Here is a 17,420-nt window from a genome sequence, read left to right as displayed (position 1 = left end):
TGAATGGCGCGGCCTTCCCTTCCAAGAGTTCCTCCTTGCATCGTTTTGACTGGGAAATCTGAGATTGGAAGTCTTTATTTGTAAATAAACTGAGGCGTTTATCCTGAAGTTCGCATGCGCCGTGAGAACGTCTTCCCAGCCAGAGCATTCTGAGACCTCGCCATCTTTATCACTGCTGAGAATTCTGGGATTTGAAGTCCTCGAAGTCCGGAAGAGGCGTTGACGTCAGAACTAGCTCTTGAGCTCTCTTCATGTCTAAACTGAGGCGGTTTTTTTTTTGACGCGCGCATGCGCCTTGACAACGATTTCCCAGTCTAGGTCTCCTGACAGCGCGGTCTTCAATTCCTACCCTCCGCCACCACTGGTTAGAATTCTGGGAGCTCCGGAAATGCCACTGACTCCAGAACTAGACGTTGGGCTCTATGTCTTTTTTTTTCGCTTGAAGTGCGCATGTGCGTTAAGAACGTTTTCTTTACGTTTTCCTATCCTGAAATGCGCATGCGCTTTAACTGTTTCCCGACCTGTGGCCTTCTCAGAGGCAGCGGCCTTCAACTCCCAGAGTCCCTCCCCTCCGTCGTCACGGCTGAGAATTCTGGAAGTTGAAGTCCTTTGAACGCTCTGGAAGCGCCGCTGACTTTATTGCGCTCTTTATTTTTAAACTGAGCCCTTTCCCTCACCTAAAGCGCGCATGCGCTTTGAGAACATCTTCCCAGCCTGGATCCTTTATTCCTAAAACTTACTTTCTACCTAGTGCGCATGCGTCCTGCGTCCTCTCAGCCTAGGTCCTTCAAACTTGGCAAGTTTTAAGACTTGTGGACTTCAACTCCCAGAATTCCTGAGCTAACATGACTGGAGGAGGAATTCTGGGAGTTGAAGTCCAGAAGTCTTAAAGCTGTCAGGTTTGAAGACTTCTATATTAAACTAAGGTCGTGTTTTGTTTTGTTTTTGGCCTTAAACCGCTCATCCATTTCGAGAACCGTTTCACACCATGGCTCCTCAGAGGCTCAGGCCTTCAACTCCCAGCGCCCCTCACCCTCCATCGTCATGGCTGAGAATGCTGGGATTTGAAGTCTTCCCCCCAAATGGACGCCGGGATGTATGGCCGAGCAAACCGCGCGACGGTGGGAAGCGGGCTCGTGACGTCATCGGGGGTCGACGTGTCGCTCATTTCCGAGCCGCAGCGGACGTGCGGGCGGCGGGTGGAGGTCAGTCCTCGCTCTGCGACGGGGGCCCTGGGAAGGTAAGCCGCCTCCGGGCATGGTTCTCGGGGCCTCGAGGCTTTCCACCCTCGGCTGCCGGTGGAAAACCGGCCGGAATGGGGCAGTCCGTCGGCCCATCTCTCTTCTCAATGCAAAAACAATAGGTTGGACTCCATTTCCTTGGACTACATATTCCATCTCTCTCGCCCGAAGCACGTGGACCCCCAATGCCGTCCGTCCGGCATTGGGGGTCCACGTGCCTACTATGGGGTACACCCTGAGGCCATCCAGTCCAGCCCTCTCGCAGAGCAAGCCTCCTGGGTTCTCTTAAGGATGGAGGCAAGCCAAGGTCGTAAAACGGGGCAGGGTGGACTGAACGACCACCTGGCTTAATGATGTATTCATTACAGGGAGTCCTCGATTTACAACACTTCGTTTTGTGACCCGTTCCAAGTGATGCGGAAAAAAAAATCTTGGGTTCCGTGGCAGTCGTAAGATCGAGGACCATGATCCCCCCTTGTTTAGCAGTGGGGAATTACTGCCTTTGGATTGCGGCCATGGACTTACTACAGTTATTGCCTCCTGCCAATGTCTGCCCCTAAGCGAGACTGTCATTAAGTGAGTCTCGGCCCTGTTTTTAACAACCTCACTTGCCACTGTTAAGTGAATCGCCGCCACGGCTTAAGCGTCATGCGACGTTAAATGAATTCTCCCCCTCCCCACTTGACTTTGCTGGGGAGACAGTCGTAAAAGCGGATTGATGTGAACCTCCCCGGGTCGACTCTGCAACCATCGAAATGCGAACCGGGTGCCAAGTGTCTGAATTTGGATCACATGACTATGGGGTGGTGGAAGTACAATGGTCATTGGTATGAAACACGGTCATAAGTCATTCTTTTGCAATGCCGGGGTAGCAACGGTCATTCAAGAAATGGTTCTACTCTTTTATGACCTAAAAAACGAACGTTATCCTTGCTTGTCAGAGGCATAGAATCAATATCACACATGCACACACACACACACACAATATTTTGTGAAATGTAACGAATATGATTATTAACAGTCTGTTCTTAGTCATAGGATTGAGATCTAGAATTTGATCAGCATAAAAACACACCATACTGAAGTACTGAATAATTTTCATAATGAAGGATTATAATTCCAACAAAATAGGTGTGTGCTATATACGCTTGTCAAATGTACATACGTTGATAAACAATGGAAGATTATAATTTAATATAAATATGTGAATTACTATCTTCTTTCTTCTCGTCTTCCATCTGTATATATATAAAAGCGAAATGCCCCTCATGCATCATCACAATATCTCCAGAACCGTAAAGCCTACAAACTTGAAATTTGGCACTTATGTTCCTCTTGGCTTCTAGGTGCTCACTAAGAAAGGATTTTTCGAAATGACCATCAGAGCATTTAGTATTTCCTATATTATTATTATTATTATTATTAACATGCTCTGATGCTAAGGAGTTCTACTCCCCCACCCCACCTGCAAAAAAATCTCTTCCAAATGCAAAACACAAGCAAAGGAGTTTCAGTTTCACAGCAGCCACCAGCTTTAGTACACAATAGTTGAGCTCCTTGCTGTCCTTGCTCACACAGCAAATACTCTTTCAGTTTCCAAACAGCCCTCAACATCATACGCTGACAGGACGCTAGCCAGATGAATACCAATGGATGCTGGTAGGCAGAAGCAGATTTTTTTTCTCCTTATTTTCCTCCCCCAAAACAGCCTGACCACATAATTTCGTAGCGGAGTACGGGAATTGAGCTAGTTAGAAATATATGTCTGTTAAATACAACAGATATGATTATTAATGTTTTTTTTTGTAGTAAGAGCAGTGATATGTAGAATATGGAGATGGGCATAAAAATAACATACTGAAATATCAAATAATCAGATAGTGAAAGATTCTAATCCAACAAAATATGTGTAGTATTACTAAAACTATATAAGATTGTCAAATGTAGTAAATATGAAGAATTATTATTTTATCTGTACAACGGAGTTGGAAGGGATCTCGGAGGTCATATAGTCCAACTCCCTGCTCAAGCAGGAGCCCTTTACAGAATCCCAGAATAACAAATTTGGAAGGGATCTTGGAGGTCATCTAGTCCAACCCCCTGCTCAAGCAGGAGACTCTTCCAATATGACAGAGTTGGAAGGGATCTTGGAGATCTTCTAGTGGCTAGTCCAACCCCCCTGCTTGAGCAGGACACCTTTAAAGAATAACAGAATGGGAAGGGATGTCAGAGGTCATCTAGTCCAACCCCCTTGCTTGAGCAGGAGATCCTACTCGACCCAACAGGGCTGAAATGAAATGCCTTCTTACCTTTCTTTGTTGTCCAAAATCTGTTACCAGGTTCGTCCCACTGTATTTTGGTTGTAAGTCCTTGCACCTTTGGTTAGATTAGGTGAAACCTGGCCTAACTGCGAGATGGACCTTGGAGTCCGAGCGGATTACAACTTAAAACTTGAGCCAGCCGTATGCGACGGCAGCTGAAAAAGCTAAGACAATCCTTGGCTGTCTAAACAGAGGCATAGAAACTCACATGAAGTATCACTACCACTTAGTAAAGTCGCACCTGGAGTCCTGCATCGAGGGCGGTCACCACATTCCCCTTCACCCCCCCAAAAAAAAGAGGTTGAGACTTTGGGAAAAGGGCAGAGAAGAACATTTAAGATGATGAAAGGCGAGTACTGGAGAGTAAAACGTAGGAAGAACAGTGGCAGGTGTTGAGTATGGCCAATGTAGAGTAAAGGAGGAGTACGGGGGACATGAGAGCAGCACTCCAGCATTTGAGGGGCTGCCCCAAAGAAGACGGGGTCAATTTATTTTCCAAAGCACCAGAAGGCAAGAGAAGAAATAATGGTTGGAAACTCATCGAGGAGAAAAGCAACCTAGAATAAGGAGAAACTTCCTAACACTGAGAACAATTAACCAGTGGAACTGCTTGCCACTAGAAATCATGGATGCTCCAACACTAGAGGTTTTCAAGAAGAGACGGGACAGTCGCTTGTCCCTAAAGGCAAATATTTGCAGGTTAGGGTTGAAATGAGGTGTCTTTGTATCAGAAATAATACATTATCTCCTGCTTGAGTGGGGTTGGACTAGAACAGGGGTCGCCAACCTTTTGGACCGCAGGGACCACCAAACTCATAATTTTAAATCCCAGGGACCACCAACCGGTTCTGTGGGCGTGGCCTAATTTGTGGGTGTGCCTTGGCGGTCATGTGACTGACTGGGCATGGCTTGTATGTAAATAATATATTTATATAAATATTGATTTTTTTAATTAAAAAGAACAACTTTTACCCAAAATCAGACAAAGCAGGCAGGCATAGTTGATGTGATTCTATGAGTTGCTCACAGAATCACAGATTCATTCAGAGATCTATCTATCTGCCATTGGCTAGCTTAGTCTGTCACATAACATTTGCTTGCAAGCAAACTCATAAAATGAACTCACAACACACCATGTATGTAAATAATGATTTTTTTTTATAAAAAAGCAACTTTTACCCAAAATCAGGCAAAGCAGGCAGGCAGATTGAGTTGCTCACAGAATCATTCAGTGATCTATCCATTTGCCATCGGCTAGCTCAGTGTGTCACATAAAATTTGTTTGCCGTGAGCTTTAGAACCTTCAGTCCTAAGGGAGGTTCGGCTGTGCTTAAAAGCAGAGCCGAACATCTAAAAGACTAGCTAGAAAGCAAGAAACCCAGCCATTTCCTGCTTCCTAGCTAATCTAAATCTCCCGGCACAGCAGAACAGATGATGGTCGGAAAAAGGAAAAATAGCAACTTAGCAGACAAGTTTACTGGGTAAGGAGTGAGTGGGCGGGGAGGGTTCCCGCGGGCCATGTGGGCGGGGCAGACTTGTGTTTCTGCGCAGCCTGGATTAATTGCTTTGGGGGGGTGTTCTGGGGGTGAGATTTCTTTGCGGCCCACCAAAATTTTCTCACGGCCCACCAGTGGACCGCGGCCCACCAGTTGGCGACCGCTGACTAGAAGACCTCCGAGGTCCCTCCCAGCTCTATTCTGATTGAGAATATTTATGTTCGCTTGATTGGGTGTGCCACTGTTTGATTCAACCAGGGAACATCATCAGGGCTTGAAGGAAGGGGCGGTTGTGGAGAGGATTGTGGGATCCTGGGTGCTTTCTGAGGTGGGTGGCTTCCTTGCAGACGTCTCATGACCCACCCAGGGAACACCATCAGTGCTAGAAGGAGGGAAGGGAAGGGAACGGAAGGGAAGGGAAGGGAAGGAAGAAAGGAAGGAAGGAAGGAAGGAAGGGAATTGTGAGGTCCTTGATGCTCTCTGCGGGTGGCTTCCTTGCAGACGTCTCATGACCCAGCCAGGGAACACCATCAGTGCTAGAAGGAGGGAAGGAAAGGAAGGGAAGGGAAGGGAAGGAAGGAAGGAAGGAAGGAAGGGAGGGAGGGAATTGTGAGGTCCTTGATGCTCTCTGCGGGTGGCTTCCTTGCAGACGTCTCATGACCCAGCCAGGGAACGTCATCAACAGTAGAAGGGAATGGGGTTGGAGGAGGAAGGACCTTAGGACTTAGGAGTTTGGTGGTTTCTTGCGGACATTTCATGACCCAACTAGGGAACCTCATCAGTTCTATGAGGAATTGGGAGTTTGCTCTCCGTTTATACGCAAAGCGTTTGCCTTCCCCGTCTTGATAATCAAGGCTAATCCCTCCCCTCTCCACCCCTTCCCTGCAGACTTCCCAGCAAGATGGCGGCCAGGCTGATGCACCGCTGGTGTTGGCTTTACAGAACCGTCTCCTCCTTGGGCCACCAAGCTGGTCCGTTGTCCCAGGCCCCGTGGTCCAAAAGGCCTCCCTTCGCCTTGAGGACCACTTACAACCTCTCGCAAGTGGCCGACCGCTTCTCCGTGAAGGAGCTGGAGAGCAAAACCCCGGAGAAGCCCCCCAGGTGGGAAGACCTCATCATGGTGTCATCCAGCATGGAGGAACTCCTCGCTCCGGAACATCTGCACGACATCAGCGGGAACCAGGCCGCCCTCCTGATCACACGCTTATCCCACCTGGCCTCGCAGCTCAAACTGGACCACAAGGCTATCTTGAAGGATAAACGTTTTCAACAGCTGCTCCATCACACATACAAGGAGGTGGGTTGTGAGCCAGAACCTGCTGGAGGTCCTGGTAGCTTGTCTTTCCAGGCCGGAAGAAGTCAGTTCTAATAGGTGGCTGGGTTTAGATTGGAAGTCTCAACCCTGTCAGATGCCTTTTTCTGGTTCCATCTTAGCATAAAGGGCACCTGGGTGACTTTGGGCCAATCACATGGTGACAGTGAGTTCTAGTGCCGTCTTAGGCACGAAAGCCAGTTGGCTGACTTTGGCCCAATCACCAGGTGACAGGGAGTTCTAGTCCCACCTTAGGCATGAAAGCCAACTGGGTGACTTTGGGCCAATCACCAGGAGATGGGGAGTTCTAGTCCCGCCTTAGGCATGAAAGCCAACCGGGTGACTTTGGGCCAATCACCAGGAGACGGGAGTTCTAGTCCCGCCTTAGGCATGAAAGCCAACTGGGTGACTTTGGGCCAATCACCAGGTGACAGGGAGTTCTAGTCCCGCCTTAGGCATGAAAGCCAACTGGGTGACTTTGGGCCAATCACAAGGAGACCAGGGGGTTCTGCCTTATGCAGGAAATCTGGCTGGGTGACGTTGGGCCAATCATATGGTGACAATGTGTTTAGTCCCGCCTTAGGCACGAAAGCCAGTTGGCTGACTTTGGCCCAATCACGAGGTGACAGGGAGTTCTAGTCCCGCCTTAGGTAGGCTCAGTCCTGTTTTTTCCCCGATCCCGTCTTGCCACTTCGGTTGCTCTACGAGCCGTCGTAAGTCAAGGATGCCCCGGAGAAAAGTTAATAAATAAATAAATACATTTATGCTCTTCGTCCCTCCGGCCCACAGGCCTCCCGGCTCCATGACCCAGCATTGATCAATCTCCTCAAGAGCCTTTACTTTTTGGGGGTCAGCCCCCAGCAGAAGGAGTTGTGCTCGGCCGAGCTGGAGCTGCGCTGGCGCCTACGCGGACTCTCCTACCGGCGCCTGGCTTCCCTGGCCGCTTCCCTGGCTGCCTGCGTCCCTAGGGAGAAACCCCACGAGCTGCTGACTGAGCTTTTGGCCCAGCTGGAGATGCGCTGGGCCGAGATCGAAGATGCGCAGACCATTGCCTTGCTCATGGCCAAACAGGAATACCTCTCGCCACAACTCCGGGAGCGGCTGGAGGATAAGGTAAGCCGGAGCAGTGGGGCGGTCTTTTCTGATGAACATTTTGGTGGCCCGACCAGGTGACGGCCATCGGTGCTGTGAAGATGTGGGATTTCTGGAGAGGAGGAGGAAGAGGGAGAAGGAGGAGGAGGACTGCGGGGTCCTTGGTGGTCTCTGAGCTGGGTGGTTCTTTGCAGACGTTTCATAATCCTCCATCCCCCCAATCTCTCTGCCTCTTCCCCCCCTCCCCACCCGTGGTCCTCTTTGCTCCCGGCGCTAAACGGATCTCCTCCCCGCAGAGCCTGGAGCTAGCTGCCCACTTCTCTCCCGAGGACATCCGGAGGCTTGCCGTCGTCTTAGCCCAACAAAATCTCCGTTCCTTGCCGCTCCTTCGAGCCATCAGCTACCATTTTGTCCAGAAGCATTTTGCTGTCAAGCCGGATATCCTCCTGGATTTGGCGTTCGCCTTCGGTGAGCAATCTCTTATTTCCACACACACCCCACACACAAACATCTTTTCCGGGAAAATTTGGATTCGTCGGGAGAATTGGCCGAATCCAGAGTTTTGCCCTCAACTCAAAGCTGCTAAATGGGATCGTCTGCATTTCCGCGGCCGAGCAAGGAAATTCGGGAGTTTTTTCCCGGGTCCTGTTTTGCGACTTCGGATGGTCGCTAAACGAACCATTGTAAGTCTTCTCTTCCTGGGCTTTTGAAAATAAAAAGTGCCCAGGAATAATTTGGATAAAAGCTAATTCTCCCTTTATGAAAATCTCAATCGAGGCTGACGTTCCTGTCGCTAAGTGAGACTGTTATTAAGTGAGTTTCACCCTATGGGACCCCTTTTCTTTGCCACCGTTAAGTGAATCCCGTCCATCGTCAGTTGATGTCCACAATAGAGCCCTAAATGTTGGTCGCTAAGTGAAACCTTGGGGTGAGTTTTACCCTAGTACACAACTTTCCTTGCTGCATTTGTTAAGCGAATCCCTTGGACACAGTCATTAAGTGAATCTGGCTCCATCCCCATTGGCTTTGCTGGTTGGAAGGTCGCTAAAGAGGATCACCTCGGCGGGGCGCTGTGACCCATCATAAATACGAGTTTTACCAAATGGGACTGTTGTAAGCATGAAAAACAGTCACCAAGTTATTTTTGTTTCGTGCTGTTGTAACTACAAATGGTCACTGAACAAGGACTACATGTGGTTTCGGGTGTCACCTGAGGTTGGCAAGCAGCCGCAGAGCGGATGGGTTGTGGAGTTTAGACCTTTGTTGGCCGTTGAGAGATGGGAGGACTTAGATAGGAGATATGAGCTCCGCCTGCCCCATCCCAGTGCCTTCCAGCTGGGCTGGTCTCCAAATCCCATCATCCCCCATCAAGAGGGTTGGGGCCTGTTAGGGATACACCCCAGCAGAATGTGCAGTCAGTCAGGCAGGCAAAATATGTGAGATAAACGTTTTTGTAGCTTACACTCAGTAAAACAGATACACTGTGCTAGTTAAATAGTTTATTCCAGTAAGAGTTTTAGCATAGTCAAACAGTCCATATGTCATTTACTAGTTCAATCCGTCCAGGGATTATTCAGTTGCAAAGTCCGGTGTCGAAAAAGAGGTCAGTAAACTTACAAATATCGGTCCAGTAATATATCTCCTCGCAGTAGAGATATGAATAAGTCAAACCTCCTTTCTTCCTTCGACGTTCAAAAACTCAGCAGCAGGGAACACGCAGTTAGCAAACCAGCAATCCAGCAATCGTCAGCAATCCAGCACATTCTCTTGCTCCCTCTTATGGCGGTTTCACAACCGCACCCAAAATTACATGCTTTGCGATTTAAAGGGACACACACTTAAACTTACTAGCATAGTTTATATATATTATTTTACCCAAACTATGTTAGGTAATCTTGGTATTCCTAACAGGGCCTATGCTCGGTGGGAGCCTTAGACAACTAATCCTGGCGGCTACTTTTTTAATTAATGACCGATTATGCCCTATCTTCTGAATGAATGGCAATGTACCCGGGCGCTGTTGCGGTCGCCAAAAATACCAAGGGAGGTGGTGGTGAAGATTCAGCCAGTTTGGACAGGTCTGAGCGAACCGGTTGTTACAGCAGTTAGTTGGCCATACCACCCTCCCCTCCCCTGGTCTGTCCTATATTTTTGCGTTTTGCTGCTCAGCTGATCCGTGCGGCACAGCAGAGTGCTGCACCTCAGCTGTTTTACTCACCGGGGCTGCAGCCGAAAGTCAGTTTTAGAGCTGAACATGGGCGTTTTTCAAAAGCTGTGTGCACGACCACCGAACCGATTGTTACACCGGTTGAACCCCACCACTGGCCCTATTGGTCCACCCAGTGCCCTAGTTTGGCCCAAATTTTATGAAATGGAAAGAAAAATTCCAGGTCTCTTAATCTTGAGGTGTTGGGTCTGAGCTTCACCAGGGATGGGACAACCTTGGACAAACAAGAAGACCTTCTCCCTTTGGGGGTGTCCACGTCCGTTTTGGGTTTTGACTTCCACCTTCTGTCTCTTCCCCTGAAAGGGAAGCTGAATTTCCACCAGACTCAGATGTTCCAGAAGATCTGCTCGGACCTCCTGCCCCATGTCCCCGAGTTGCCTCCGACTGACGTGGTCCGTTGTGTGAAGTCCTTCTCCTATCTCAAATGGTTAAACCTGCCATTCTTCGAGGCCTCTGCGGAGGTGAGCTCCAGTGGGAAGGGAGGAAAAGCCACGGGGGTGGGGATGGGGGAAGGATCTTCAGATCAGGTCCTCCATGCTTCTGCTGATGGTGGTGGTGGGGGAAATGGGATGGTTTTAGAAATGGGATGGATTTAGATACGCGGCCGCCACTTGCATGCCCCAATTGCCAAAGGACCGGCCTGTGGACCTGGGGTTGTGGACCTCAGGGTTAGCGGAAGAAAGCAAGTCAACGGAGAGAAATCCAGAGGTGGTGCTTCCAGATCCAATTCAATCTTTTTGGTGGATTGAATGGAATCTGCATTTGTCTAGTGGTGGGCCTCCAATCCAGTGTTGGTCAACCTTGGCATGCTTTAAGATGGATGGACTTCAACTCCCAGAATTCCACAGTCACCTCTAAGCTTGGCCCCTTCAAGATGGATGGACTTCAACTCCCAGAATTCCACAGCCACTTCTAAGCTTGGCACCTTCAAGAAGGGTGGACTTCAACTCCCAGAATTCCACAGTCACCTCTAAGCTTAGTGCCTTCAAGAAGGGTGGACTTCAACTCCCAGAATTCCACAGCCACTTCTAAGCTTGGCACCTTCAAGAAGGGTGGACTTCAACTCCCAGAATTCCACAGTCACCTCTAAGCTTGGCCCCTTCAAGATGGATGGACTTCAACTCCCAGAATTCCACAGCCAGCTTGAGCTTGGTGCACCTTGAAGGTGGGTGGATTGCATGGAATTCTGGGGATTGTAGTGCCCTCCTCTTGAAATTGCCACGCTGATTTGAACAATGTGGGTGGGAAATTAGAAGCATATTCAGGTTCAGTGAGCGCGTGCTCTACATTTAGGAAAGCCCATTTTTGACTCAGTTACTTACCTTCTGCTGTATCAGCTTGTTCTAAAAAACAGGAAAATAAAGCGCAGGAAAAGGCAGCTCACCAGAACTAGCGGTTCAGGTGAACTGGTAGAATCCTACCTCTGAGTGTCTTATTTTTCTCCATGGGATTGTTGATATGAATGGGCTTTTAAAAAAAAGGATGGCAATACAGGTAGTCCTCGATTTACGGCCAACATTGAGGCCAACATTTCTGTCGCTTAAGCGAGACATTGAGTTTCACCCCCTTTTCTGATCTTCCTGGCGCCCCTCTGTTGTTAAGCTAGTTGGCGAACCTGGCTTCCCCCGTTAACTTGGTTTGTCCGGAAGGTGGCCAGAGGGGATCACGGGACGTTGCAATTGTCGTAAATACAAGCCAGTTACCAAACGTCCAAAACTTTGATTACATGACCATGAGGATGCTGCAACGGTCGTAAGAGTGAGAACGGCTCATTTGCATTTCCATCGTAACTTCGAACGGTCAATAAACAGATGGTTGTAAATCAAGGATCATCTACCCCCGGTGTTCTCTTTGGCTGTTTTCTTTCTGATCTGCCGCGGGTTGGAAAATTCCTAATTCTTCTTCCTTTTTTTTTTTCCCCTCCTCAGTACTTCATCCACAATAGCAAGAAATTTACTCTCAGCCAACTGGTTAATCTTCTCATTTCTTATGCCCGCTTGAATTTCCAGCCAAGCAACAAAGAGGACTTTTACACCAAGGTGATTCTTTGTGTGTTGTCTGTTTTGTCAGTCGCGAGGTCTTGGGGCTGCTCACAGACTGTGGATGAAGCTGGAATGAAACCTAGGTGTTGAAAATGTTTTACTGATTAAAAATACTTTAGGTAGAACCAATACATAGCTATAGCATACCATAGTATTGTACAGTATAGTATAGGAATCGGCAACATTAAACACTCACAAAGGTCCACAAACATCCTACCTGGAAGCACCCCTGTTCAATTCAGTCCAGTTTCCCCACCATAGAGTCTCCTCCTAGCGCGGCATCCTTTTTCCTCTGCTGACCAGAAATCCGGTACCCCCACCATAGAGTCTCCTCCTAGCGCAGCATCCTTTTTCCTCTACCTGTCCTAACCGAAAGCCCATTCAATCGTGGAGCCCATCGGTGGCAGGGAGCCGCAGCAGAGGGATTGAAAGAGCCACATGCGGTTCCGGAGCCACAGGTTGCTGATTCCTGGTATAGTACAATACTTTATAGTATAGCATAGTATACTATACTATACGATAGTATTGTGCATTATAGTACAGTACTGTAGAGTACTATATTATAAAGTATGCTATAGTAAAGTATGCTATAGTACAGCGTAGTATAGTATTGTATAGTACATTATATTTTATAGTATTATTTAGTATATAGTATAGTATGGTATTCTAGGGTACGTATTCTATACTATAGTATTGAAGTGTATACTGTAGTACAAAGAAGTGTAGTATTGTATTATATATAGTACAGTAGAGCACAGTTGTAATAATGTATCGTGTACACAGTATTGTATTATATTGTATAGCATAGTATTGTATAGTGCTGTGTTTCCGTGAAAATAAGACCTGGTGTTACATTAATTTTGGCTCCAAAAAATGCATTAGTGCTTATTTTCCAATTGGGTTTTATTTTCAGGGAAACAGTATTATATAGTATAGTATAATATTATATAGTATGGTATAATATTGTACAGCATACTGTAGTATTTTATCGTATAATATATTGTATAGTATTGTTTAGTATTATATAGTATGATATAGTAAGGTATTCCATAAGATATATTGTACAGTACAGTATTGTATTCTATACTGTATTATACAGTAGTATTGTACAGTGAATACCGTGAGTATTTAGACTTACAGTATAAGCTCAGTAATAATTAGGCACTAGCATACACATAGTACGGTACTGCAAGTACAGCGGGCACATGGCCAGATAGACTTTATGTGTGTATTGAATACATAGTATAGCATTACAGTATTGACAGGCCGCATAATACCGTCAAGTATTGTGTAGTATAGTATACTGCAACATAGCATAGTATCGTATTGTATAGTATTGCATGGTATATAATATAGAGAATATTGGGTGCAAGTTTAGATTTAAGTATACGACGATAGTATACGGAGGATAGTATTGTTTAGCATGGAATTGCACAGTATTGTATAATATTGAATTGTATTGTTTAACTATGTATGTATGTCTTGTAAATACAACAGGAGTCAGGGAGGTAGAGTACACCAATTGCTCTGGTGCTGTAGGTGTCAGTATTGAACCATTGGCGTATGGCGTTGTGGTACTGGTTAGTACAGTGCTGTAATACCGTTTACCTGGTCTGGTTTGTGGCCAATACCAGGCGGATTCAGACCTAATTATGCCTCATTGTTAATACTGCCATGGGCTAAGTGTGAGACAGCAGTATATAGTGTTGTTGCACTGGTTGAAGGATTTTATAGTATACTGTATGGTACGTGGTATCTGAGTAGAAGCATGGTATTTTTATGGGTTTTTCACATTATTATATTGTTCGACCAATCTTGTATTGTTAGGCTTGACCAAATAGGACAGAACAGGGGTAGAACACCAATTTGTCTGAGGGGACCTTGCTTAAATGAGGAACCAAGGCTGGAGTTCGAGTCCGCTAGCCCTGAAACTCCTGGCTGTTTAGTCAACCTGACTGGGGGTCTTATCGCCCCAGGCTATTTCAGCTTTTTTTTTGTTCTTTCGTATTGATCCTAATAGGTAGGGAGGGCATCCTTCTCTCGACACCCCTCCCCAACCTTTCTTCCCCTTGTCTTTTCTTTCAGAGCCACCACATCCTGGACGGTCAGCTGGGCAGTCTCAACTCTTCCTGCTGATCACCTGGTCTGTCAAGTAGCGTCTGCAGCAAGCAGAGCTGTCCATTTCAGGATGGTTTTGCTGCCCAAATTTTTTCTCCAGTTTCTTTGGTATGTAAGAATGGAAGTCCGAGGATGGGTTTTTTTCGGGCAGAGGTGGGATTCAGGTTTCGAGTTTGGAGGCGGTTTGGGCTACTTTTGGTCATTTGGGGGCTATTTTCCAGGCTGGCTTGAAACGGCTGAAACTGGCAAAAGGCCCCACAAACAGCCCAATAACAGCCATTTTTCGGGCCATTTTTCAGCTCAGACTGGCCATTTTCGTTAAGCTGTTTGTCCAGGCTGTTTATGGCCCTTTTCGGCAGGGAAAAATCGGCCCAAATCGGCCATGACCCGGAAAACAAGAAGGACAGCTGTATGTCGGCGTAATAGTCACTTTGCGAAGGGAAATGCAGCTGGTCTTTATGGGGTCTTAGTTTTCATCTCTCCCTCTTCCCAGTCGGGCCAAGATCGATCGCAAAGATCACCACAGTGGTTGAAATGCTTCTCGGCATGGTGGTAGGGGAAGGAAGGAAGGAAGGAAGAAGGAAGAAGGAAGGGCAGGAAGGAAGGGAGGAGATAGGAAAAGGAAGGAAGAAGGAAGGAAGGAAGGAATATGAAGGAAGGAAGGAAGGAAGGAAGGAAGGACAGAAATGAAAAGAGGGTTAAGAGGGGAGAGGGAGGGAGGGGAAGAAAAAGGGAAGGAAGGAAGGAAGGAAGGAAGGACAGAAATAGAAAAAGAGGGCGAGGGAGAGGGAGGGGGGAGGGAGAGGAAGGTCAAGGAAGGAAGGCGAAGGAAGGAAGGACAGAAAGTGGAGACGAAGAGGGACCAGGAGAGGGAGGGAGGAGGAAGGATAGCGGAAGCCAATTCAGGAAAGGAAGGAGGGACAGCAAATAGAAAAGAGGGGGCAAGGAGAGGGAGGAGGAGAGGAAGGAAGGGAAGGAAGGAAGGAAGGAAGGAAAGTGAAGGAAGGACAGAAACCGAAAGAGGCAGAGAGGAAGGAAGGGTGAAAGAAAGAAAGGAAGGAGGAGGAAGGAAGGACAGAAATAGAAAGAGGGCAGAAGGAGAGGAGGGAGGAGAGGAGGAAGGAAGGAAGGACAGGAAGGAAGGACAGAAATAGAAAAAGGGCAAGGAGAGGGAGGAGGAGAGGAAGGAAGGGAAGAAAAGAAGGAAGGAAGGAAGGAAGGAAGGAACAGAAATAGAAAGAGGGCAGGAGAGGGAGGGAGGAGAGGAAGGAAGGAAGAAAAAGAGAAGGAAGGAAGGAAGGAAGGAAGGAAGGAAGGAAGGAAGGAAGGAAGGACAGAAATAGAAAGAGGGCAGGAGAGGGAGGGAGGAGAGGAAGGAAGGGAAGGAAGGAAGGCTGGAAGGAAGGAAGGACAGAATAGAAAAAGGGCAGGAGAGGGAGGGAGGAGAGAAGAAGGAAGGAAGGAAGGAAACAGAAGGGAAGGAAGGAAGGAAGGAAGGAAGGACAGAATGGGCAGGAAAGGGAGGAGAGGAGAGGAAGGACAGAAACAGAAAGAAGGAAGGAAAGAAGGAAGGGAGGAAGGAAAGAAATGGAAGGAAGGGAGGGAATAGAAGGAAGGAAGGGAAGGAAGGAGGGAAGGAGAGGAAGGAAGGAAGAAGGATTGAAATAGAAAGAGGGCAGGAGAGAGGGAGGGAGGGAGGGAAGAAGGGAAGGAAGGAAGGAAGGAAGAAGGGCAGAGAGGGGAGGACAGGACAGAAAGAGAAAGAGGAAGGAGAAAGGAGGAGGGAAGGAAAGAAGGAAGGAAGGAAGGAAGGAAGGAAGGACAGAAATGAAGAAAGAGGGGCAGGAGGGAGGGAGGAGAGAGAAGGAAGGGAAGAAGGAAGGAAGAAAAGGAAGGAAGGACAGAAAAGAAAGAGGGCAGGAGAGGAGAGGAGAGGAAGGAAGGGAAGAAAGGGAAGGAAGGAAGGAAGAAGGAAGGGAGGAAGAAGAACAGAAATGAAAGGAGGGCAGGGAGGGAGGGAGGAGAGGAAGGAAGGGAAGGAAGGACAGAGGCAGAAAAAGACAGGAGAGGGAGGGAGGAGAGGAAGGGAAGGGAAGGAAGGAAGGAAGGGAAGGAAGGACAGAAATAGAAAGAGGGCAGGAGGAGGGAGGGAGGAGAGGAAGGAAGGGAAGAAAAGAAGGAAGAGGAAGGAAGGAAGGAAGGAAGGAAGGAAGGAAGGACAGAAATAGAAAGGAAGCAGAGAGGGAGGGGAGGAGAGGAAGGAAGGGAGGAAGGAAGGAAGGAAGGAAGGACAGAAATAGAAAGAGGGCAGGAGAGGGAGGGAGGAGAGGAAGGAAGGGAAGAAAAGAAGGAAGGAAGGAAGGAAGGAAGGAAGGAAGAAAGGAAGGAAGGAAGGAGAGGACAGGAAATAGAAAGAGGGCAGGAGAGGGAGGGAGGAAGGAAGGAAGGGAAGGAAGGACAGAATAGAAAGAGGGCAGGAGAGGGAGGGAGGGAGAGAGGAAGGAAGGAAGAAGGATAGAAAGGAAAGGGCAGGAAGGAGGAGGGAGCAGGGAGAAGGGAAGGAAGGACAGGGTAGAAAAGGAGGGAGGAGGAAGGAGGGAGAGGAAGGAAGGGAAGGAAGGAAGGAAGGAAGGAGGGACTCAGGAGGGAAAGAAAGAGAGGGGAAAGAGAGAGAGAAGGAGAAGAAGAGAGACAAGAAACAGCATAGACCTAATCCTTCAGGACCAAAATGGGAGGGCACACCTCCCGTCCTTCTACCACTCAAATGAGGCACTTCTGGGAGTTATAGTCACCCCAATCTCAAGTGGGGCAGGCCTTGCTGGCCTGGGCCTGAACCGCCACCCTCCCCTCTGTCAAACCCACCTGCAGGCCGGACGCCATTTGGGCTGTCGCGACCTCCCCTCCCTCCCCTCCCTCCTCCCCCTCCTCCCCTCCCTCCTCCCCTCACCCCCAGATTGGCCCAGCCAGGATAGGACCCCCTCCCACCCAGGTCGTGACCTCCGTCCAGGCTCAGATCGAGCCCGTCGGCTCAAGTGAAGGTCATCAGTCCACCCACTTTCTCCCTCTCCCTCTCCCCCCCACTGAAGGAGGACAGGAGAACTCTGTGAGGTCGGCTGAGAGGTTCATGCCAGACCCCTCCCTCTTATTTCACGTGTGTACCACCCCAAAAAAAAACCAACACACACACACACACACCCCACTTTTCATGGGGGCCTTGAAGCATAAGCCCCGGCTTGTCTCAGCGCCAAGAGGAAAAGGGCCGATGGGTGTGTGTGTGTGTTGTGTGTGTGTTGTTGTGTGTGTCTATTTAGCTGCCGTGTTGTGTGTGTGTGTGTGTGTGTATCTATTTAACAATAATATCTGTTTAACAATAATGTTGTGCTGTGTGTGTGTGTGTGTGTGTGTGTCTAGCGGTAATGTGTGTGTGTGTGTGTGTGTGTGTGTCTCTGTTTAGCTGTATTTAATATGTTTATATTTTAGCTGTGTTGTATGTTTATCTATTTAGCCCCCCTGTGTGTGTGTGTATAGCCTGTGTGTGTTTATTTCTAACCCGATAATAATAATATGTGTA

The 17,420-nt window shown here is 48.1% G+C and overlaps 1 protein-coding gene across 2 annotated transcripts; it reads left to right on the top strand.

Moving 5' to 3' along the window:
- The first annotated feature begins 1,025 nt into the window (after positions 1-1,025).
- On the top strand, positions 1,026-13,958 carry TBRG4 (transforming growth factor beta regulator 4). Of its 2 annotated transcripts, XM_087918412.1 has the most exons (8): positions 1,079-1,240; positions 2,835-2,900; positions 5,947-6,355; positions 7,160-7,483; positions 7,759-7,930; positions 9,993-10,150; positions 11,618-11,728; positions 13,817-13,958. In XM_087918412.1, the coding sequence occupies exons 3-8, from the start codon at positions 5,960-5,962 to the stop codon at positions 13,865-13,867; spliced, it is 1,212 nt and encodes a 403-aa protein (XP_087774538.1). In that variant the 5' UTR covers positions 1,079-1,240; positions 2,835-2,900; positions 5,947-5,959; the 3' UTR covers positions 13,868-13,958. The 2 variants fall into 2 exon arrangements, with proteins under 2 accessions (XP_087774537.1, XP_087774538.1); XM_087918411.1 differs by lacking the exon at positions 2,835-2,900 and having other exon boundaries at positions 1,026-1,240.
- The last annotated feature ends 3,462 nt before the right edge of the window (positions 13,959-17,420 follow it).

Source organism: Pseudonaja textilis, chromosome Z (genome assembly GCF_049901715.1).
Source record: "Pseudonaja textilis isolate UNSWEBS1 chromosome Z, rPseTex1.2, whole genome shotgun sequence".
NCBI classification, from domain to species: Eukaryota; Metazoa; Chordata; class Lepidosauria; order Squamata; family Elapidae; genus Pseudonaja; species Pseudonaja textilis.
The sequence above is the reverse complement of the archived record's forward strand: the minus strand, read 5'-3'. Positions and strand labels throughout refer to the sequence as shown.

What these genes read in the sequence shown, in the direction of transcription:
- TBRG4 (XM_087918411.1), top strand. Translation starts at nt 1,083, where the DNA reads ATGGACGCCGGGATGTATGGCCGAGCAAACCGCGCGACGGTGGGAAGC. An exon ending in GGATTTGGCGTTCGCCTTCG is followed by an intron (nt 7,931 to 9,992) that starts GTGAGCAATCTC and finishes TTCCCCTGAAAG; the next exon opens with GGAAGCTGAATTTCCACCAG. An exon ending in AAGAGGACTTTTACACCAAG is followed by an intron (nt 11,729 to 13,816) that starts GTGATTCTTTGT and finishes CTTTTCTTTCAG; the next exon opens with AGCCACCACATCCTGGACGG.